Source organism: Myotis nattereri (genome assembly GCF_964212035.1).
Source record: "Myotis nattereri genome assembly, chromosome: 11".
NCBI lineage: Eukaryota > Metazoa > Chordata > Mammalia > Chiroptera > Vespertilionidae > Myotis > Myotis nattereri.
Genome location: NC_138086.1, coordinates 20,234,577 through 20,259,511, shown reverse-complemented (window position 1 = coordinate 20,259,511; position 24,935 = coordinate 20,234,577). Strand labels below are relative to the sequence as shown.

General features: G+C 44.4%; 1 protein-coding gene across 1 annotated transcript in view; it reads right to left on the bottom strand.

Annotated features, from left to right (window-relative positions):
• The window catches only part of SND1 (staphylococcal nuclease and tudor domain containing 1), a 453,621-nt gene that overhangs the window by 181,951 nt on the left and 246,735 nt on the right, over positions 1-24,935 (bottom strand). Inside the window, exon 14 of the mRNA XM_081102419.1 lies at positions 7,524-7,596. Coding sequence (XP_080958545.1) covers positions 7,524-7,596 — 73 coding nt within the window. The remainder of the gene's footprint in view (positions 1-7,523; positions 7,597-24,935) is intronic.

Below are 24,935 nucleotides of genomic sequence, written 5' to 3'. Positions count from 1 at the left end.
GGGGGGGCGTGGAGAAGGGAGAGGCTGAAAGAAAGGAAAAGGAGACATAAATAAAAGGAGGCTGGGAGACACTCTCACAGCAGCTGCCACTTGGGCACCACATGGCCTTGCACCAGAGGGCTGCAGTGCACGTTTCTGTGCTATGAGAATACAAGTCAGTGAGCTGCACATGCACACTGCAGTCCAGGAACCTTTGGCTGGGGGTGGAGGAAGAACAAGACAGAGAAAGAAATACCTCCCCCTAAATTGCCAAAAGCGAGCTGCTGACTGCAGGAGAGATGCAAGGAAACCACCCTGGGAACCCACCACTAGCACTAACCCTGGCCCCTCGCAAGGGGCCATCATATTCATGGAGCACATGATGCCTGCTCTAGAGAGCAAGGCCAGCAGACAGGGATGGGCTCTCACAGGGTTTCTGTGGGATTTCCCCAGGGCAGCAAACGCAAAGCCCCATCATGGGTCCAGAGGCTATGGTGTGAATGGAGCTCTAGAGCTAGGCAACCCTTCCAGGTCACAGAAAGCCACCAGGCAGAACCACGGGGGTTGACTTGGTGTGTTTGGCACAAAGGGGGCATTTAAATGTGATTTTAGGCTAAGGGAGAGCAAGAGACTGAAGTGCCATTAAATCAAACAAAACAACAATAAATAAATAAACAAGGATAATTTATGATATCCAGTTACTAAGGATTACAAAGAACTAGCTAAAAGGCTCTTTAGAATGATCATATATAATAAAAGGCTAATATGCAAATGGAATGACCAGTTGCTATGATGCACACTGACAACCAGGGGCAATGCAGGAGCTGCCCCCTGGTGGTCAGTGCGCTCGCACAGTGGGAGCACCGTTCAGCCATAAGCCTTGAGCCTGGCTCACAGCTGGCAAACGAAGTGATGGTGGAGGGAGCCTCTCCCACCTCCGCGGCAGTGCTAAAAATGTCCAACAGATGGCTTAGGCCCGCTGCTAAGCCACCAGTCGGACATCCCCCGAGGGCTCCGGGACTGCAAGAGGGTGCAGGCCAGGCTGAGGGGCCCCCCTCCCCACCGAGTGCAAGAATTTCATACTGGGCCTCTAGTAGGAAAATAAGAAGACAACCCTAGCCAAGTGGGCCAGAAGACACATAAAGGGGACTGCAACTGAACACAGACCTAACTTATAAAGCCACTGGGTGATTGTGCTGCTGCTTTTACGCTTTCTTCGGACTTACTGGGCAAACCACTTTTTACCTCTCTGTAGCCAAAAATAATATTTTTAAACTCTTCCACTGAGGCCCAACTCCATTAGTACTTACAGAACAATAACTTCTGTACAGGTCCCCAAGCCTCTTGTAGAAAGGACTGCTTCAAATACCCTGAGAAAAGAGGATGGTGCTATTCTAGCTCAAGAAGGCACTGAAAAACCAGGAACTGAAGGAAGAGATCAGGAGGAGATGCTAGAGAAAATCCTACCTATTTATTTACTTGTTTATTTTAAAGGAACACTTCCACCCTTTCTATTTGCAAATTTGAATCCCACTGATCAATTCTGTAAGTCTCCATTTCATGATGTGATGGAGTAAATGGTACCCATAAATCTGAGCCCTCACCCCCAGCGCTATCTAGGTTATGGTTTAAGCACATTCTTAATAATACTATGTATCTCCAATAAAATCAGTCATGGATAGAGGTTACAAAAAAGTTAGGTAACATGAGCAAAGAAAGCAATACAAAACAAAACAAAGACACTGGAACTTAGTGAAGGCAAGGAAGAAGAACAGAAGAGACAACAGTGAAATGAGCAGACAAGTTGTCAGGAGAAGTACGGCCCCATTCTAGTAATCTGGCCCATTCTGGGACTGAGAAATATGACTGGAGAGGACAGGATGCTGGTTTGGCTCTAACTTCTTGTAGTGCCGTGAACAAACAAACAAACATCCTAACTCCTCGTGCACCAGCGAGAAGAACAGACACAGCAGGGAATGGAGGAACATGAAATAGACACCATGACTCACCCAGCAGTGCTCACACACAACGGAAGAGAAGTGCAGGGCCGCACAGGAGGAAATCGGGTGTGCTGGCTGCAACCTGAGGAGTGGGAGCTCTTACCTCAGAACTGTAATTGATTTGTCTGATTTACCAGAACAACAGTAAGCCACGCACCAACCCATTTTATTGTCTGTTTTACACTCTATATCTGCAGGAAATTGTATTTATTACAGAGCAGGCTACAGCAAAAACAATAATAAATCCAAGATAAGCAACAGCCTTATATTCCACCGACATGCACATTCCAAATTTTTGTATGCTGGTGAAGGAGTGGAGACAGGATCAAGGAAAAACAGAACCCACTAATAATGAACCTGTGGGTGTCTGACATGAACCAGTCACCACAGAACCATCCTCCAAACCTTATCAGATGCCCTGCCAAGTGGGTCAAATTCTTAGTTGGCTTCACATTTCCAGGAATAACCTGGCCTGAAGGAAACCGGACGGACAACTAAGACAGGAAGCAATGACCAGGACTTGTAACACCTCACTTCCTTCACCTTGAAAAATTAGAACTAAAGGAAAATTCTAAAGGATTAGAACTAAAATTAGAAAAATTAGAACTAAAGGAAACTTCTTTAGGATTCAAATGACTAGGTTGGCACTATGTTTTCCCTGAGTGAAAACAGGTGCCGAAGATGCAGAAGAGCCAAGTTTAAAAAAGCCCTAGCCAAAAGGTAGGGTTCATTCAGTTGGCATTACACAGACGCTACATACCTTACGGAAAACACCCATTTACATTAGTGTCAAAAACCGTCTGTACTAACAGACAAACAGAAAACAAAACCACACGCTGGGAGCCATTGTAACGTTTTTGAAAAGTCACAAAACTGTACTGAGCTCTCAGTATGGAAAGGGACAAAACAGGCACACCTGGGACAGCAGAACCCAACGTCAGAAGGCACACTCGGCAGCCAAACGGCCCCGTCCGGCCCCAGGAAAGCTGATGAATGACAGGGCGAGCCGGCTTGTTTCCTTGCGCAGAGGCCAGGTCTCACTTGCCAAAACTGGCAGTCATCCTCTCACTCCTGTGCTTGGATGGCTGCCATAGGAAGCCAGCCAGGGAGGTCTTGCACTTGCTAAGTTCTTATGAGGCATTTTATGCACTCTGACCCTTATCCAGTAAAATCATTTTTAAAAATGCAAGAGAAGAGAGGCTCTGGTCTGGCCACGTAGCTCAGTTGACTGGTGCATAGAGGCGTTCAGACCCGTCAGGGCCAATGCAAGAGTCAACCAATGAATGCATGAATAAGTGGAACAATAGGTCAATCTCTCTCTCAACCTCTCAATCAATACATACATTTTAAAATAGGCAAGAGAACAGATATGGACAATAAGGTAGAAACTAAACTCTAAAAGCTGGAAGCCACTAAAATTAGAACATTACTGGTTGTCTCACAAACATGATAATCTCTTCTATACAGCACATTTCAGGAGCTTATATACAGGGTGGGGCAAAAGTAGGTTTACAGTTGTATCCATGCACTGGAAACAGAGTTAATTCTTGTATTATTATTTACTTACCAATTATTGTATGTGAAAGTGGACACCTACTTTGCCCCACACTGTGTGTCTCCACTTGTCCCCACGGATGTGCATTGGGGTGGGGAGAGGTAGTACACAGTTCATAGTCAATTATTTTGGCGGCAAATTGCATGTATACTGTCAGTTTAACAAAAACTTCCATTTACCATAACCTGTAACTAAGATGGGGGTCATGAAGGGGAAAGAATAACATAGTTAAAAGTTACAAAAAGATTGAGAAACTTCTATGAAGCCCTTATATGTGTGTATTCCAAGGCCTTTACTCTAGGTGTTTCTTCATCTAACTGTAAACTATTTGCCTGCCTGACCCCCACACGCCTACCTGCCCCTCAGACAGTAGCATCTAGCATACCCAGCATGCATCTCACTTCACCGGCACCAGGGCACCGAACACACATACACTCAACATGACGCTGTGACGGAAAGAAGGGAAGGTTGGAACGGGAAGAGAAAGCTCCTCTGTTTTAGTGGGCACCAAAAACAAAGAAAAAGAAAAGGAAAGGAAACCTTCAATCTGAGCTGAACAACAGTGGTAAGACAGACAAGGTCATTCTGACATGTATTTAAATGAAATACCTTTTCACTTTCACTTTCCCACTTGCTCAAGTTTTTCTCTTTTATGTGGTAACTGAGATATATTTAATTGGAATTTATTTTAAAATAACATAAAAGCAAACTAAACCTTCAATATCCAGACAGAAAGGAGAATAAAGACATACATGAAACTGAGCTACAGATGGGGGAAGAGGGTCAACAAACAAAACGAAGGAAGAATATGAAGACAAGTTTCCTAAGATCCTGAAAACAGGTGCAAAAAGATGCACAAGAGCCAAGTTTGCTACCAAAAACAAACAGACAGACAGACAAACAAACATAAGAAAACACCAAAACACACTAAAGCAGGAGGCAGCATAGATTCACAATGAACTCCACAGGCCCAAAGAGAGCACCTCCCGCCCCCTAGGTTTCAATCAGCCTCTAGAAGACCTAGAGTGTGAGCCTGCATACGCTTTTGACTGGGCATATTTGGCCCTAATGTAGATCACCATTGTGCTTCCCCAAATAGGTATTTATAACTCTCCCCATTCCCTGTAGTTGAACAACCAAAAAGTTATCCTTTGATTTCCCCCAACATCTTCACCAAAAGGATGATATTAAGGAAAATACTGAGAATGATATTAAGGAAAATATTGTTAAGAATGCCATAGCAGGTACATATAGAATATATATAAACGATAACTCAGCAAGGTAAGCCACAGAGAAAACAGGGCCAATAGCATCACACTGTTAACAATGAACAGATACAACTTAGTCACCTGTGGCTCTAAGGTCATTAGCAACAGGTTTGTGGGACTCTCTACTATGAAGAGTGCACATCAATGTACCTCACTCATTAAAGAGAGATACAACTTGTTGAGAGAAGTCCAATTACTGTAGGCAACAGTGTTTAGTCTGTAATCTGCAGTGACTGGCTACAGAGAAAGAAAAGCTCAACAGAATTGCAGTGCCTAATGGGAACAGGGTACCACTCCATCTAGGTAAGGGTGACATGGCCAGACAGACACATTCATGATATGCCATCACAAGGAACAAAAGGCAAAGCCTCAGCTAGACTTGGTCAGAGAACAGAACCAGAAGATAATACATTCTAATTCATCACTGCTGTGGGCTAGGCTGAGCTCTAGCAGCTTTTGTTTATAGTTGCTTTTACTTCTTGGTGCCCACGGCAAGCTTCCTGAGTGCCCAAGCTAAGATTTACTAGTCCTTCTTCTGTTTCCACCCTTGGGCGATGTGGTCCTCCCTACACATGACCTGAATCCCTTTTAAGCATCAATGACTATGGAAGCTGGAATGGATGGTGTGTCCTTGGAACTGAGGATGAATTGATGAACGAACAGGCCTTCCCTAGGCAGTTGATCAAAATCAACACCTCAGCTGCTCTCTATCCCCCTTGGTTGGTTTCATTTCTCTTTAGAGGAGTTGCCACTCCCTGACTTTGCTATTGTCTACCTTTCCCATGTGCATGTAGGGACTTGATCAGTTTTGTTCACTGTTATATTCTCAGTGCCTAGACCAGTGCTAGGCACAGCAGGCACTGAAATACCTGCTAAATAAATGAATAAACCCTCTCAACTAACAAAGGTATTTATTTAGCCAAGAGATCCTAATCGTGCAAGGATAGGGTCCTAATCACCGACCACTCATTTGGACACAGCCTTAAAAGTATCTCGTGTTCTATTCTTCTACAGCATCTACATCCATTAGCTCAAAGGATGCTCACACATTTCTCCCCCTTAGAGGCAACCCTAGAAAAAAGAAGTCATGAGGAAATGTCAATGCCTAAACTTGTCCTAAAACCTATACTTGACCTTTTCCCACTAAAGATTTCCTAGTCATAGTGAGAATTAAACAGGGATTTTTAAAAGAGGTAATTTTATTTTAATACAACTGGAAAGAAATACCTTCTAAGTCATAATAATTAAAAAACGAAAAAGCAACACAGTAATAGCTCAGGTGACAAGATAGGAGGTTAAATTTAAGCCCTAGTTGGAATTCTGCTTTTCTCAGAATTCTATCTAATAAAATAGTAATATGCAAATTAACCATCACCCCCTCACTCTGTCTCAAAGATGGCGGTGGCCACGGAGCTGGAGCGAGCAGGAGCTTTGAGTTGTCCCAGCAATGGGGGAAGCCAAGATTCCCACCTGTCCTGCCGGCCCTGAGTTCCACTCAAGGCTACAAAGTTTCAATTATAGAAGATAAATAAATCCCAGATACCTGCTTCCAGCCCGCCTGGCCTCGGCTGAAGGAGGGGCTGGGAACCAGAGGCAACCCAGGCTTCTAGCCGGACGAAGGCAACAAAGTTTCAATTATAAAAGATAAATAAATGCCAGATACTTGCTTCCAGCCCGCGGCATGGCCAGCCTGAAAACAGCCCTCAGCCCCTCACCCAGGCTGGCCACACTCCCATGGGGTGAGGGTCCCCACTGGGGGGCTTGACCAGCCTGCAAACAGCCATCAGCCCCTCACCCAGGATAGCCAGGCATCCCAGTAGGGACCCCAACCCTGAAGGGAGTGTGGCCAGCCTGAAAACAGCCCTCAGCCCCTCTGTTTGCAGGCTGGAGTGTGGCTATTTGCAGGCTGGCCATACCCCCATGGGGTGAGGGTCCCCACTGGGGGCTTGACCAGCCTGCAAACAGCCATCAGCCCCTCACCCAGGCTGGCCAGGCACCCCAGTAGGACTCCCACCCTGATCTGGGACACCCTTCAGGGCAAACCAGCCGGCCCCCACCCGTGCAGCTGGCCTCTATCCTATATAATAAAAGGGTAATATGCAAATTGACCCTAACAGCAGAAAGACTGGGAATGACTGGTCACTATGACACACACTGACCACCAGGGGGCAGATGCTCAATGCAGGACCTGCCCCCTGGTGGTCAGTGCACTCCCACAGGGGGAGCTCTGCTCAGCCACAGGCCAGGCTGATGGCTGCCAGCACAGCGGTGGTGGCAGGAGCTTCTCCCGCCTCCTCAGCATCACTAAGGATGTCCGACTGCAGCTTAGACCTGCTTCCCGCTGGTAAGTGGACACCCCCCGAGGGCTCCCAGGCTGCCAGAGGGATGTCTGACTGCCAGCTTAGGCCCAATCCCCCCAGGGAGCGGGCCTAAGCTAGCAGCTGGACATCCCCCGAGGGGTCCCAGACTGCGAGAGGGCACAGGCCGGGATGAGAGACCCCCGCCTCCCCACCCACCCGAGTGCACAAATTTTTGTGCACCAGGCCTCTAGTATAAAAAGAATCTCTATAGATGCATAGGTAGCTGCCCTGGAAAACTTCACATTCAGTGTCTGAAAATAAACAAGCTACAGAAAACACAGAGCTGAAGTCCTTTGGTGAATCAGCAGCCAAGCTCTTGGCACCTCTGAGCCACACAGCTCTATTCAGGGACACAACTCACCCCAGATATGTCTGCGACACGGTGGATAGGCACTTCCTTCTTGCTATGCAATCCTTTGCCATTCTTAATAGCTCTGTAGAAGAAAAAACCCAATTAAAATACAAATCACACTGGGAAGAGGAAGGAGAGTGGGAAAATGCTGGTGAGAAGAGAGGTTGTTCAAATGGAGGGGTCTATTACTCACTACACAAGTCACACTGCACACGGCTGAGTAGCCAGTGTCTGCAAGAGTACTTGGAAGAGGGAAATATAAGCCTGCTCTTCTAAACCCACTTATCAGTACTTGGCTGCTAGTTTCAGCTAATGGTGTGTCTGGTAATCAGAGAGCTCCCGGAACTCGTTTCCAAATTAGAGGCATTGTTCCAGGCACAAAAGAAGAATAGTTGGAAGAGTAGACTCCTAAGAAACACAAGTAATAATGTTTCTTTCTGTGTTTAATCACATGAAACATTTAAAATGCAAAATATGTAGCTAGTGTTCCAATTCTGATGGAAATAAGGTCCTCCCAAGTAAAAAGATAAGTTGCTCTGAATGAAGCAATACTGTATGGAAAAGCCATTTAACAGCAGAGAAGTGGTTAGCAGTGGCTGCATAACTGACATGAAGCCTCGTTTTTCATCAGTCTCAGGTTGTAGTAACAGCAGCTTTAGCAGGGGGCTCTGGGACTCTGCCACATCCGACTCCTGGCTGGTTTGCTCCAATCTCCCACCGTTCATCCCCTAATGCCGTGAATGGTAACAGGGACCGAAGCCTAAGCATCCCTGGGTACGATCACTGACGTAACACAATGAAGGGCTGGTGAATAAAAGCTGGTGCGTAAATAACTAAGTCACTGCACTAATAGGTCAGACCTTCCTGTGTTCTACCAGTCTGCAGACCCAAGCAGGGAACATTCCTGAGTTTAGAGTAGGGGTCCTCAAACTTTTTAAACAGGGGGCCAGTTCACTGTCCCTCAGACCGTTGGAGGGCCGGACTATAGTTTAAAAAAAAAAACTATGAACAAATTCCTATGCACACTGCACATATCTTATTTTGAAGTAAAAAAAACAAAACGGGAACAAATACGATATTTGTATTTGAATGTGGCCCGCGGGCCGTAGTTTGAGGACCCCTGGTTTAGAGAATGAGGAACAGAGATTCAGGGGTGCGCCCATTCTGTGGATTAGCCTTTTTAGAGTTTCTGAATTCCAGAGAAAAGGAAAACTGCCCAGACCAGGGTCAAATATGTCAAACCCTCACACTAGTAACCACACTTGTACATTCTTCTCACCCAGGCTCTCACGAAACGACCAGCAGGAGAGGACACTGCTCTGCAAGAGGTTCTTTTAGGCCCTGACTTTCTAAATCAAATTCACAGAAACCAAATGAGGTGAACGCTGCTCGACGCAACGTGGAACAGTCATATTTCTTACGTACGTGGGCCATTACCATCCATCCCTCGCCCCTTCCTCCATCACAGGGGATCTGTCTCTGACTCAACTGATTTAAATGCCTTCTGGTCAGAAACAACAAACAAATACTTTCCTTACTACCTAGTTCTCATTCCATGATGAGGTTAAGATATGAAAGCACAGTGTTAACCAGAAAAAAAAAAAATCACACACTCCCTCTGATCTGAACTGCTAACTGAAAGAAAGCATGTCTAAGTTCCTTGAGTACCATGGCTCCCTCCTGAACTTGAAGCAAGGGCTTCTTCAGCTTTAGAGATTGCAAACAGGTCAGATTCTTCCTTTTACAATGTAGTCCAAGGATTGATCATTCAGGGAGCCTGTTAATATCACGGACCAGGGCTGGTTCTCAAGGTCTGTCCCAGGCCTTTGGTTTATAAACTGGGATTTATAAACTCACGGGAGAGGACTAGAGGATGGTTTATATGGGAAACCACTGGCTGGAAGCCAACAACAGAGCTAACTCATCCTCTGCCACCAACAGGCTCTCCCTCTCCCCATTCAGCTACCTTAACCTTCACGGCGAGGCCCGCTAAGTTTTCTGCAGGTCCTCTGGGGGCACAAAATGCCTAGAGCCTTATCTCCTTCCAACAACAGGGACAACTGAAACAAATGGACCTGCCCTGGAAACAGACAGCTCATGTGAGAGCACTGCTGACCCCGCGGCCTTTCCTGGGGGCTGGAAAGCATTGCGTACAGTCTGAGAGAAGAGAACTGGGCCTGAGCAGTAAGTTAGAAAGCAGAGGTTCGAGGCAAAGATCCTTTCTGTGACCCAAAGTAGCTCTGCTCTGTGCCGTAAGCAGAAATCCAGGCCCTAGCCAAGATTAAGCATGCCACCCAAGGGAAAATAATACCCCAAGCAAAAAAGACATGGATAATAGTGTGCATAAGACATTTAAACACAAACAAACCGGAATTCTTTAAAATTAATTCTTAAAAAGAAACTTTATGCTCTACCTTGTTCCTAAAAAGGATATTATCATACTCTTATTTACATTCAGGCATTAATTTGGGAAAAACCTTCAAAAACTTAATTTTTTCATACTTATGACTGCTAAATTAGATCAATTTCAAGTACATTCAAGAGGCAGCAAGAATAAGCATAACCAATGGACATAAGACACTGGGGCATAGGGGAGGCTGGGGGACTGTCTAGGGCGGGGTGATAAAATGGACACATATGTAATACCCTTTATAATACTTTAAGCAATAAAAAAAAAAAAAAAAAGAGGCAGCAAGAAAGTAGTAGTATAACATCATATACAACCCAGCCATGGCTCAGTGGTTAAGCGTTGACCTATGAACCAGGAGGTGATGGTTTGATTCCCAGTCAGGGCACATGCCTGGGTTGCAGGTTGCAGGCTTGATCCCCAGTGGGGGACATGCAGGAAGCAGCCAATCAGTGATTCTCTCTCATAGATGTTTCTATCTCTCTCTCCCTTGCCCTTCTTCTCCCTTTTATGAGATCAATAAAAATATATTTTAAAAAAGTAACATCACATAGAAACTGAGAAACAGTTCTCACTGCTGTTAACAAACTAGAGGCCACACTGAGGGTTAATAATTCGTAAATACTAAATACAAATAATGCCCACCAACAGTGTGAGTGATACACTGGACTCAGGTTGCCAAATGAGAGGGCTTGGAGAAATGAGCTACATGGTTATGTAATTCTGCTTAGGTCTCCTTCCCTGTGCCGGGGTTGCCTTGGTTCTTGTCCCCATACTGCTGCAGAAATGAGCTGGTGAGCCAACCAGAAAACCGCCCTCAGCCTAACACAAGCCTAATAATGCCACAGCAGGAGAGTAACGGAGAAGTGCCCAGTGTCGGGTCTCAAAGAGGAAAGGAGCAAACACCAAGAGTGGCAGGCCTGCCACAGTCTTTCCAAAGAGAACATAATATACATCTCTGTTGAAGGACTATAAGGCTAAAGGACAGACTCCCCTAACAGCTGGCTAGATGGTAAATAAAGTCAAGACCCGCGCGTCTTACATAACCTAATTTCTTTGGGATGGGTTTGGGGAGCTCTGTCTTTGAAACATAGGAGGGGAGTCAGCTAGCAGGTTTGCTTCCACTGAAACCTGCTCCATAGAGCAAACACCAGCACCCCTCCCGCATTCCCTCTCCCCACAGGCTGCAACCACAGCTCAACATCCCTTTTCATTAGGCAAGGAATGAAACTCCTGACTCCTAAACTTCTCCTGCTGCGTCTGCTTAATAGCTGCTTTCTCACAAAGGCAGGCTGTGCTCAGGCCAGCCAGGAGAAAGGAAGCAGTGGGGCAGAGCACAGCTTGCTCCTCGCAGAACCTTAGTCTCCAAGAAGCAGCAGCGTGTAAAGATGGCAAAGACCAGCGATGTCGACAATGGAGAGAAATCATCACCAGCCAGGAAAGCTGAGTATACGTCCACATTCATGCAAAGGGGTAAAGATCAGAAGAGAAAAACTCAGCTTTCCAGGTTGCTTCTAGAAGCTACAGTGTGGGAGCAGAATCCCATTCCAATCATTAGAAACACTCCTCTTCCTTTAAACAGCCAAGTTTAAAATTCTCACACAAGATGCTCCTGCTTCCCCAATAGAAGATAAAACCATCAACTGTTAAAACAAGATTACCCCCACTGACTAAGCACAACAGGATTAGAATCTCAGCACATTTTATGCAATGACAGAGTTTGCTCTTAGGATCTGGGGTCCCTTACTCAGACAGAAAAACCTACAGACCAAGACCAGCCCTCTCCAAGGCCCCATTGACACTAACAGTTTGTAAGATCACAAAGAAAGTCAAAGACTCTGTGGTTAGATGCAACCTAACACCAACCGTAAAAGAGCTGTCACATTCGGAATTACTAACCTGGGGACATAAGTGAGCTGCACATTTAGCTGAAGTATCTACAAACTACCCTAAAATGGTAAAAGTATAGATCTGAATTTTTCTGGGGAATAGGAGCTTCCAACAGTTTCACAAAAAGAAATGCTTTCATACATAAAATCTATTTAAAGAAAATAAATGGTGGAGAGCAGAGCGGCCTACAACAGAGAAGGGGCAGGGAAACGATGTGGCAAGGGAAGCTGTAGAGCCGAAAGATATAAGGAGATCCTGAATTCTTAAACTCCCCTTAAACAATGCTTTCTTGGTAACTAGGAACCAAAATGTCCCATAATTCTGCTTCTGCTTCATCCACCATCCGAGACTTCCTTCCTAGATGTACGCACGTGGCCCTTTGGTCACCTATTAGGCCCGGCCCTCACCCATTCATTCCAAGGTAGTAATACTTCAACTAAATTCACTCAGTTCCTTTTGATACTGCACACTACTTTGATCCAGCATTGTGTTCCACGGTTGCATGGCTTCTCATAAAAATCTGTTTCATCATTTTGCTCCCTACTTCTACCCAAAACAAAGACCACCAGCCTGTGACATCAAGGGGAAATTAAAATTCTTAGCTTACTTGGGCCTCTACCATGCAGCCCCAGTTTATATCTTCACATGGTTTCTACATTACTCCTTCTAATACAATTAGGCCCATTTTCTCTAGGTCTCTACACAAAAGTTATTCATTATGTGTGCTCTCCCAGGTCCAAAGTATAGAATAAAAAGAGTTATAACTTAGAGCTGTAGGAACACAATTATCACATCAGGAATTCTTAACCCCGGGTCCTAGGAAAGCTGCAGTTTATATGCTGGGAGTAATTACAGATGACTTTGAAATGGTAGTGGAATTATATAAATATACATATGGGGGGGGGGGGGGAACAGGCTCAGTTCAGCAGGTAATTATAAACTGCAATATATTGCTTTCAAAGTACATCATGTGTTCATCTTTATTTCCACAGCTAGAATTCAGGCCTTTTGAGGGTCAGGATTCTGTCCTTGATGTTTGTTACCATATTTAACACAGAGCTATGTTCAAATAGTTATATAAACCCAGTACCATCTAGTTCAATTATTGTGTGTCTAGCAAAGCTGAACAAATGACTGGTGACTGACTAATGCAGAATGCTGAGAATATTTCAAACTGGAGACATGGATAATGCCAAAGTGACTGCAGGCTAAAGAGTGAGGTGCCTGGCTCTCCTACATACATTCAGGGCACGCTCCCATTCTTAGGCATATTGTTTTTACTACTTGGAATGGTACAGGGCAGAAGAGCTTAGAGCCTGGCCTCTGAGCAGAAGCAGAAGTGCACCAAGAACCAAGGCATCACATTCCCCTCAGCAAGTCTAGCAACCGTCTGAATGGCAGTGAGTAGGAGCAGAGCTCTGACCACCATAAACAATAAACAGTAAACCAGAACAAAGTGGCAGGATTGCATGAAACTCCTAACTAGATAATACAGGAAAGGCTGAAAAGCAGAACCAGGAGTGAGTAACTTCTAAAGTACCTCTCACTGTGTTTCAGGTCACATTGACGAATACAGTGTTTCAGCTTGAACCAAATACAGGTATCAATGAAACATAACAGCAATAAACAATTCCTTTAGCCTCTCTACTGGTTCCTTGGAGGAAGCAACAGGGTCCTGACACTAAGAAAATAAGATACAGAGCAGGCGCAGGTGCAGAATGGTACGGTGGGGGCACTAAGATTATGCGGCTACATTTTCAACACAATCAGAATTACTGATAAGAAAGACAGAAAAGATGGAGCAAATGCAGACTGGAAATGAGGAAATTGAGTCCTGCAGTCAAGGAGAAGTGGGAAGACTAGTGACTCTGTAGGTATTACAAGGCGGTGGAGCAAATAACAAAGAACTCTAGGCCATCATTTCATCTAAAATTAATATAAGGAGAAATGAAGACACATGCTATTGTGCCAGGCATGACAACTGACCTGCAGTGCTTAGTGAGAGAGAGGAGGAAAAACTGAGCCCTGCCCAAAGAACCACCAGAGAAAAGGCATCCCAGTGCTAAATTGATGGGAAATACAAGCAAACGAATTCTATGGCCCCATTAGGACCACAGGACTATTAGTCCTGATGGAAATGGTCGATAACAGTCTAAAGTCTGCTTGAGAGGACAAGGCCTCAGAAAGGTGAGATCAGATGCAAGGACCGCTTAAAACTGCCTTAATGACACTGGTTTCATAATTTTTCATGTCTTGATAACAAAGGCAATAGATGGCCATCAGAAAAAAGATTCGTGTAACAATAATTTATTCTAAGACAAAAGCATCATTACCATAATTTTTAAGTGCTTATATACACACTAGGGGCCGGGTGCACGAAGATTCGTGCACGGGGGGGGGGGTGGGGGGGGGGGTGGCCGGGGTTGTGTGTGTGTCACTCAGCCCGACCTGCACCCTCTCCAATCTGGGAGCCCTCAAGGGAGCTTTCTCCAATCTGGGAGTTTCTGTCTGTCTTTGCAATCATGTGAGCGAATTGTCTGAGACCCCAACCCAGTTTGGTTTTGTGCTCACAGAATAGTAGAGGTCTTTTTTTTTTTCATTGCTCCATTGGTGGAGATTTTCTAGAAGTTTTAGGATATCTTCCCTTTAATTTTTCCTCGACACTGACTTTACTTATGTCTCTCACCTTCGCTCTCCCTCCATCCCCCACCGCAACAGTAACTTGCCCCAGGCTCACTGTGCTCTAGTGTCTAGGACTGTGGTTCTCAACATTCCTAATGCCGCGACCCTTTAATACAGTTCCTCATGTTGTTGTGACCCCCAATTTCATTGTTACAAATTGAACATAATCACAAAAACAATATGTAATTATATATGTGTTTTCCAATGGTCTTAGGCGACCCCTGTGAAAGGGTCGTTCGACCCCCAAAGGGGTCGTGACCCACAGGTTGAGAACCGCTGGTCTAAGAGATCCCACAAAGCGCCTGCCACTAGAACTACAATTCCCAGCATTCCTGGTGCTCCACGCACTCTGGGCTTCCGCTTCTGGTCCAGGGGCTGCCACCAGAACTATGATTCCCAGAATTCCTGGTGCTCCCCGTGCACTTGGTTTTTTCACTGTCCCGCCCGTCCGCGCCCCCCCCCCCCCGCCGCTTGGCATTGCGAAGGGCATTCCTACTCTGCCCCCCCCACCCCCCTCCCCCATCTGCTCGGCGCCTGTGCACATAGGCCCGGATTGGCCGGGGGTCATTCTTGGAACCCTGACTGCTCCGGACCTACAGGCTCAGAGCAGCCTGGGTCCCAAAGACACCCATCCCTGGGACCCACACTGCTTGGTGCCGGTACGTGTGCAAGTGGCTGCCCTGCTCCCAGCCGCTTGGCGCCTGTGTATGCAAATTAACTTGCCACCTTTGTTGGGTTAATTTGCATACTCACTCCTGATTTGGCTGGTGGGGGGTTGTGAAGGTACAGTCAATTTGCATATTTCTCTTTTATTAGTGTAGATTCCCACCCACTCACACTTCCCCAAAAAAGTGGGAGAAAATTTTGCAATCTCTCCCCCGGCAAACAAAACTAAATGAACACTTCCCTATGTTAATTTTTTAACATTATTTTAATAGCTGCACATAAATCCATTATATGGGTACAAGTTCCATAATTTACTCAACTGTTTACTGTTAGATATTTATGTGAATATAATACTCCTAATATTATAAATAATGCCATGAGGAATAACTTTTAAATAAACTGTTGGGTGCCTCACTAATTACCCCTTAGGATAAATTCTCAGAAGTCCAAGTACTGTGTCACAGGACAGCAAAGCACTATTGTTTTCCGTTTCTAGATAGACAGAACATGCCTTGCCTCATGGATTCCATTTGTGGGTAACTCTTTAATTTAGGTGCTCCTTCCTCATGCCACTCAGATATCCACTTACATTTCCACTCTTACGCAACTATATTTGCAATTTTTCACTTGCTCCTTTCAAATCCCCATTAGACTATGTGTTGTTTTGTTTTTTTATCACAATGCACCTGGTAATGTATTTGTTACTGTAACAGAGAAAATGTTAATGCCTCTTTTTTACTGAGCGAAAAGCAGCAGGCTTTTTGGTTGGAAAATGGTTTTCCCAATGTGCGCTACATTTACTGGGACCTGCTGGGTAAGATTCAATGCCATCCACCTGAGAGCTAGATCTCTGAACTTGATGCAGACAGAGGCAAAATGAATGGGAAGTACTCCATCTCAACTTCTGGGCCCAGAGCTGCAGATGGGAGTTGGGGCAGCTTAGGATAAAACAGAAATGCAAGAAATGTAGATGCAAAAAATAATGCAATTCAAAGAAAGCTATGAAGCGGATTTCCCCTTCACCAGTAGCTATAAAATTCTGTTCATGCATTGATGTATCAGTGATTAATTGTTCAAACTATAGTCCTCCTGAGAGATTTCCAAGGCTTTGAGTAAAGCAGGATAGTGGCATTGTGATACTTAGCCTTCAGACCACTCAGCCACCTCACACTGCAAACTAGTCAAATCAAGCAAGCACAGCAACCCTCAAGCACTGGTAAAGGCTCCTCTAAAGGAACTGAAAAAAGCCATGAATGCAGAGTATGAGGAAGGGGACAGAGACAAGAGTCAAAGGGAATAAAGAGCTATTTGACTAACTTGGTGGGAACAGGATGCTGTAACTACAGGGAAGGCAAATCCAAAGCCTGCCATTCCATGCCTTGCTCTCTATTACTTACAAACATGATTACAATTCACATTGCAATAAGATCATTAAGTTGTCACAGAAGGACACATATTTTGATTTGTTTCATGGTAGTCAGGAATTGTTTAGGGCATTGGTTCTCAGATTTCACAGTGTACCAGGATCACCTGAAGGATGTGTTAAAAGAGACTGCTGGGACTCAAGTCCAGAATTTCTGGTTCAGTAAGTCTCGGGTGGGGGGAGTTTTGAAGGAACCTTAGAATTCGCATTTCTAACAAGTTCCAGGTGCCATTAACATTGCTAGTCTGAGGACCATACTTTGAGAATGACTTGGTTTAGGGAGTCAAGTTATAAGACATTCAAAAGAGTCAATAGTCAAGTGTTATCACTCCATTGTTACAAATTATTTTGGATTAAAATTATATTCCCAGTATGATCATCTTCAAATGTATTTTGAAATACACATTGAAACTTCAAATATTTAGGAGTTGTGTGAAAGAAGCAAGAGCCATTTAGCCAAGAGAACAGTGAGATGGAAGAGAATAGACAAACGGTTCTGGATAAATGATCACGGCTGACCTGGGATGGGATGGGGTGGAGGGAGGCTGACAAACCCAATTATCTAGGATGGATATTCTAGAATGACTTCCTCCAAGCTAACATAACAAGTTTGGATTAATGACTACAGAAAAGAGTGGACAGAGATATCTGTTTCTTACTATGAGTTCATTATTTGATCATAAGCTGACAGAACCACTCACAGCTTTGTATATAAAAAAGAAAAAAAACTAATAGGTTCCAACTTCATCCCAAATCCCTCACACTAGTCGTCAAGGTGAGTCTCACAGCTTGAGTTCTTTCAGCAGGAACTGGGGGTAGCACAGGAAGGGAAGGGTAACATGAAGAGTGAACAGATCCTCTGAATATCCTGAAGGAGAAAACTATTTGGAAATGGAGACATTATACAGCTCTCTAGAAGTGGCCATTTGTGCTGCCTTAAATGCAGATTGATTACTGCTATTTGGATGTTGAGTGCATCATCTTTTCTGAGGAAAGGGAAAAGCTCAATTTCCCCACATTCAGCTGTGTCGTCAAATCACTTCCCTACACCAGTTCTTTTAATGCATTTTCCTGTTATCACAGACTCTTGCAATAGTTTATCTACCCTACACCCCAACAGCGAAGCCCCACACACTGACACGTGCTGCATAACATTAGCAACCTCATGACCATGACACCTAACTGCAAGTTCAAAATGTAGTGGGGTGTGCACTCCTGGGTTAAAGAAGAAGGGAAGCCGTCAGGATATTGACGAGAAAGAACAGCCCCGTTAGTTTGCACTGGCTTCCAACGTGCACTGGCATGATGCAATGCTACTGCTGAACAGGACAGACGAACACTGGCCCAACTCCAGCTTTCGATGAAGCTTGGGCTAAAAATCCAACCGTTCCCTGGAGGAAGAGGAATCTGCGATTATGCAGAGGAGAGAGAAAAATTTCAATCCAAGCTCTGTTTTTAACAGTATTCGGTAGGATCTGGTTTGAAACAATAATAAATTTCATTTGTTGAGGTCATTAGATTGAAAGTGAGAACTCCTGGATTATTTAAAGCTGTGTCATTGAACTATTGAGAAGATGAGAACAGAGGCTGGATAGAAGAGCTGAATTTCAGAGACGTGCTCTCATGGGAAAATTTAATAAAAGAGATGAAATAAAAAAGATGTACAGCAGGCAGTATTATTAACACAGAGGGAGAAAGAGGAGGGGCTCAGAAAACAGGTAAGAAAATAGAAGAAATAGGAAAAATAGCAATATCTAGAGGCACTATTGAAGTTATTTAATGCCTGTCTCTCTGAGATTGCGTGCTTTGCAAGGCTTGAGTCCATTACCTTTTTTTTCACCACTATTATCCCCAATGCCTGGGCCCCAAGATACACTCATGGAAATGAGAAGAAAGAAAAGAAAAAAATGAAAAGCCATCACATGCAAAATAAACTAGCCTTGCACAACTGCTCCCCATAGAGGAATGATTTGTTTTCTTGGAGAACTGGTTAACTCCTGTAATCTATACACGGTGATAGGACAGATTAGATCTAAAATTTTAAAACACACTCAAATTCAACACCAGTTTCCTCACTGGATTGATATGCAGATGAAACTTACTTCTTATTAAGATATTTAACAAATCAGGACTGTCAAACCAGAAGTACCGAGCTCTTCCATTTTTCCATTTAAGTATCCTAAAGTCAAAGTTTTTAACTTTGCAACAGAAAGTGCGGGTGGAAGAAAGTCTTCACATTACATTCAAAACCGATACTGTAAATGTCAGTTAGATTACAGATACCGAGAGGGAGGATTCTATCAAAAAGTGTTGTACTTTTAAAGCACAGGGTGTGTGTGTTTTTTCCACCTATTGAAATTTTGAGGGAAAAATTTCTATAAATCAGAAAAAATGGGAGCTGCTGTGGCTAAATAAAGAATGGGAGGCCAAGAGCACTTCTTTCCCAGTGGTACTGAAAGCACTTCAGTGCAAATGCAACACACAGTCACAAGCCACTGCTACAAAGGCATGGAAATTACATCACCACAGGAGATTCTTACTTACAACAATTTGATAAGACTTTAATCAAGGACTGGTGTTGATGGGGTTTGGAGATGCAGAAGTCAGCAAGGCAGGAGCACTAGTTGGTTTTCATTTTTTAAAGAAAGGAGGTATTGCCCTAGCAGGTTCGGCTCAGTGGAGAGAATGTCGGCCTGCAGACTGGGTCCCAGCTTCAATTCCGATCAAGGGCACATGCCTGGGTTTTGGACAAGATCCCCACTGGGGGGTTTGCAGGAGGCAGCCAATCAATGATTCTCTCTCATCATTGATGTTTCTCTCTCTCTCTCCATTCCTCTCTGAAATCAATAAAAATATATTTTCCCCGAAAAAAAGAAAGGAGGTGTTGCAAGGTTTGCTCAATCAGAAAACAGCCCCTGGAGGGCGTAGGAGCCACGGCAGAGCTGAGAGGGGCAGGCTCATGCTTGCTTCTCAAAGATGGAAGACAACATCACAGTTTTCTTAATCTGCAGTATGCTGGGCCAGAAATAGAAAATACATGAGACAGAGTCTAGCCTGCCCTTTTCTCTTCTTAGGAGATAACCCTAGACTCATTATGCACATCCAGAATGAATGGAAATTCATTTAAATTGGCTCAGACAACAGACTGTTCAAAACAATTACTTTCCCACAGTCAAACCAGGGCATCATTTTCTGTTTTGAATATATATACACCGTATCTTAATATCACAAAATCTTAGCATTAAGAGGTGCCTTAAAGAAAGAAAGCCCCAGCCTTGGGCAGCTTGGCTCAGTCATTAGAGCGTCAGCCCGAGAAGGGTTCGATTCCTGGTCAAGGGCATGGACCTCGGTTACAGGTTCAAAACCTGTCCTGGTCAGGGCTCAAGCGTGAAGCAAACAATAGATGTGTCTCTCTCACATCAATGTTTCTCTCTCTCTCTCTCCACTCCCTTCCACTCTCTCTAAAAATAAATGGAAAAAATATCCTACTCCTCCGGTCAAGGTTACAAAAAAAAAGAAAGAAAGAAAGCCCTAGTCCTGGCTGGTGAGGCTCAGTTGGTCGGGCATCGTCGTGTGCATCAAAGGTTGCAGGTGTAATTCCTGGTCAGGGCACATGCCTGGGATGTGGGATCAATCCCTAGTAGGAGGTGTGCAAGAGGCAGCCGATAGGTGTTCCGCTCCCACACTGATGTTTCTTTCTCTCTCCCTCTCCCTCTCCCTTCCTCTCTCTCTAAATATCAATAATAAGTCTTAAAAATAAAATAAAGAAAACCCCAACTTCTGAACTAACAGAAACGTCTGGGTTTTGCTGCAATGGGTGGCAGAGGCTAACAGTCTCTAGGAGATCTTAAAGTATGATATTTTTAACACATTGTATGCGGGAAACGTATTTATACGTTTTACGTTGACTGGTAGTAGAGCGCAGGACACGTATTAATACTTTTTATAGACTAGTGGTAGAATGCGGGTAACGTATAAATACGTTTATTTTTATACTTTCTTATTGCTCTGAAGGGATGCTAACATGCAGATATACGAATTCCAAAGGACAAAATTTGGGTCTCTAGCATATACAATGGTGAATTATGTATGCACTTCCAGGTATAACGGTAATCAATCTATTCAATTGCAAAAATGGCCCGCGCCACCTGTTAGCGCTCGATAAAAACTACCTGCAAACAATGTGTTAAATACAGTTACTGGTAAAGAAGAATGCACACAGGTAAAATATTCTCCAGCTATGGATGTCCCAGGAAAACAAGGCACACAGCCAGGCTTTGATCTAATTCCAAGCATCACCAGCTCATCTTCAGTGTCCATAACAAGCTCAACAAAAGCCAACTTGGAAGACCTCTGGAATACTAAGGAAATTCACATTCTAGCCTGTTTAAAATCATATGGATGTGTTATACCAAGTATACAGGACAGAGTACATAAACACCTTAGAAAATAAGAAGGGCCCCAATAATGACTCAGTAGTTTGGAAATCCCTCAGAAGAATATGGAGATACTCTGAAGGAGTCAAAAGCTTGCCTTCAGTTGAGACCACTCATCAAGACTAGCAATGCAGCAGGCCAGCCGACTGAGACATACTGTAATTAACCGAGAATTGGAAATGTTGGAAAATCAATGTGGAGAATGAAAAATTAGCATGGTGCAGAATAGAAATGATGTGTCACACCACCAAAGGAGCCCAAATGATGTCCCCAAAAAGAAGCAGCAAGGTGAGGAGTATCACCAAGAAATGTGGATCAGCTTCTCCTCAATTCTTTCTATTAAAAATCAGAAGGACACACACTAGCGTTCTCAGAATCCTGGACAAAGTCAAGGGCTTTCAATGGAGCCCAGGAGAGTGCATACAAAAATGCCAAATCTTATCTTGCCAGAACACAGGTAATGAGGGAGGAGGTAGCTGATAACAGACAACTGAACTAGAAAAGAAGGTCTGCATGTTGCGAACTACGGGTTTATTTAGCCTTTAAACGAAAAAAGATGTGGCTTCCTCTAAACAGGCTAGAATGTGCATTTGAGGCACAATGAGGGTTTCCCAGAAGCAGACAGACATTTGTCTGAAGGAGCCTGGAAGGGTCAGCAAACTGAACAGAGCTGCGGAGGTGGTCTGAGTGTATTTCTGGCAGGCAGGTGAATATGCCTGAAAGCAGCAGGCAAGCTAGAAATTGGTATTCTTCTTCCTCTTTGGTTTCACCTGGTCTCCCAATGGGTGCATAAGGCAACACTCCCTGAGCTCCCATCAGATGATCTGAGAAAAGTTGGCAGATCACACCACCCCCCTCTGCAGAGGAAGCAGCAGCTGCAGAGCCCTGAGGAAGCTCATCAGCTCCTGGGCAGGCAGGTCCGTTGACTTGAGAAGTCAGACGAGTTAACAGGCTGCCCTTTCCCCATAGCGTACAATGTTTCTCTAAAAGGTCTAATGGCCAAGCAATGCTGTGGAAAGTAAAGTTAACAGAAGAGCTCTGTGCACCGTGCTGTTATCACTGGTGATATCCAGAGAGAAAAACAGGGATCCAGGAGTCAGAAACAACAAAACCTGTTGGAATTAACACCCTTGGGGGGAGGGCCTAACAAACCACTTTTTACTGAACGAATTCCAGGATGAACGATACGAACACAGCAGATGCTATTCATTTGGCCTCTGCTAACGCTTTAGACACAGTACCTCAAGAAATTTTACTTGGGAAATTAATTCAAATTAGCTTGGTTCAGCATGTAATCACTGAAGATTAAAAAGTGGCTGAAGGATGATAAACAAAAGACAGTTAAATGAGAGTCCACACACTGAGAGACTTGGGGTCAATCAACATCGAAGCCATTCTTGCCAGGGGTTCTACTCAAGGCCCGGGAAGACGTAAACAACTCTCAAGTGAGATCTGTAGAGGACGTTAAGCTGGGAACAGAAGCCCACTGACAGGGGCATAAAATTACAAGGCAGAGTTCAACTGAAAAAAAAAAAAATAGTTAATCTATCTTGGGGAAAACGACCCTACACTCCCATAATATTCCATAGACAGGCAGGGTAAGGGGCAAAGCAGCATGGAAAAAGAGCTCTGACATGCTGTAACATGACAGAAGCCAGTAAGAATGCTAAGGGAACACGAGGTGTGTGTCATGGAGAATGGAGCACTGCATACTGCAGGCAAACAAAAATAAAGCAGAGCATCAGAAAATAACTGATCTTGAAGTGAGGCCAACTTTATCATTTAAAAGGTGGAGGGGGGTGGGTACATTCTGCACTGAAGAAATGTTTTAATGGCTACAAAACCACCATTCTTATCTGGCAGGTGTTCCGGTCTTTCTCAGATCTTAAGTGATCTCCCTGGGGGTTAGTGTCAGAAGGTGGCTCTGGGCTGGCTGCTGTTCTGAGGCTCATTGACAATACTGCCTCAAAGGAAAACTCCCAGTTCAGGCTGGCCATTTCTCCTCAATCTTGACGAGGTCTGCACTGCCTTAGAGCAATGCCTCACAGGCTTGGGGAAGTAGTCAATTTCTCTCCGTTTACTCAACCTGCAATAGTGCACTGACCCTGAAGCCAGTTTTTCCACCATCCATCTGAAAGCAATGGCTCAACACAATTATCTCCAGGCAGCTCACTGCTTTAGCAGGCAGGCACCTTGTTACATTCCTTCAGCTCAAAATGGGTACTGGACTAAAGAGGCTCTTTTCTTCTTAAAACCTAAAACCTAAGAAATTCACTCTCTATGCAAACTCATTAAACATGACAGCACAACACAGCTACTTCAAACAGCATAGTAGGAGAGCTTGTGTGGCCTCACTTTCCAAAGCAGCTATGCAAAGGACTTTCATGCTCACCTGCTGATGAGAATTAAGTCTTCACTGTGGCAGAGTAAACCCGGGTAGAAAATAGGCTTCTCTGGGAATGCATAACCTGTTTTTCAAGTTACCACCAGACCAAGCTGAGCTCACCCAGCACAGATTCACCACCCCAAAACCCACCTTAACTATCTACAGTAATAAAAGAAACATGCAAATTGGTGTCACTCCACTATGCCCACCAGCCAATCAGGACAAGTATGCAAATTAACCCAACAAAGATGGTGGTTAATTTGCATATGCAGGCACAGAGCGAAGACTGAAGGCTCCGCCCAAGCGAAGACTGAAGATGAGTGAAGACTGAAGACGAGTGAAGACTGAAGAGGCTTGCCTTCTCTGCTATGGTCGGAGTGGAGAAGCCTCCAGGCTTGCCTTCTCCACTGCGGCTGGAGCGAAGGCCTGGGTCCCGGGTGCCGGAGGAAAACCGGTGCCGGCAGCCAGGGGAAGGAAGGCCTATTGCACGAATCACTTCATGCAACAGGCCTCTAGTAGTCTAATGATTGTCCATTTTCTAGAGTAACTAGATCATCAAATAGTACTTAAGAGATGTGAAGCCACATTTCCCATGATGGGTTCTTTCAGCCCAGCTGACTTAGTGATAACATGGGCAGGGAGAGAAAAATGAGGAAGCGAGGAAGAATGAGAGAAACGCCATTTATGGGTTCTCTATCATATTATTTTATAGCTGCCATTAATGAGCCTTAAATGAACAAAGATACTGGTATTTTCACTGAACTTTTTGTGCTCAAGAATCAGGTCCTAGACTGAGCCCACTGGGGAAAATCCACAAGAAATAATCCAAAAAGCTGCAGCAGTTTGACTGGCTGATTTCTGAGCTGACATTCTGTGTGACATTCTACAGATGCTCTATCCATCAGGATGTGACATGGTATGAGAGGTAAATATCACATATCAGGGCAACGTTCTGGGCCAAAGAGCAAGAGAAGTGATCTCAATGACAAAGTCTTAAGTATAAATAACAATGTGACCAAACTCACTCCTCCTCTAACTATAGAGCATGACCTGGCAATTACCAAACTTCTAAAACTAAAGTACAAGGCCTCAGAAAAATGGCCGAGTGAGGCAAGCACCTGCATCACTATTTGAAATAGTGGATGTATTTTGGTCGAGTCCAAGTAGGCTGCTGAGCTATCCAAGTCAGCTCAGCAATAGTAGCCCAGATCTTGCTCTGTTTCCTGGGAAGTCTGGGAATCACTCAACAACCAGCACCATCCAGTGACAGCCGTCTCAGCGAGTAAAAGCCTTGAAGGATGTCACTGGTAGGAAATATTGCTGAGCAGAATGCATGTCCTTGGGGCAACCAGCCACAGGGATGAAGGACAAAAGTAAAATGTCACAGGGCTTCTCAAATGCTCTCCTGCCAACTGTCAGAAGTGTGAAAGCAAAACTCATTTCCTAATAAATGTTTTCATTTCCTTTGTACATGACAAAAGGTCTGGAGGTGTTAATGGGAGGGGCTAGGGAACAGAGGCCTCTGGAGGTA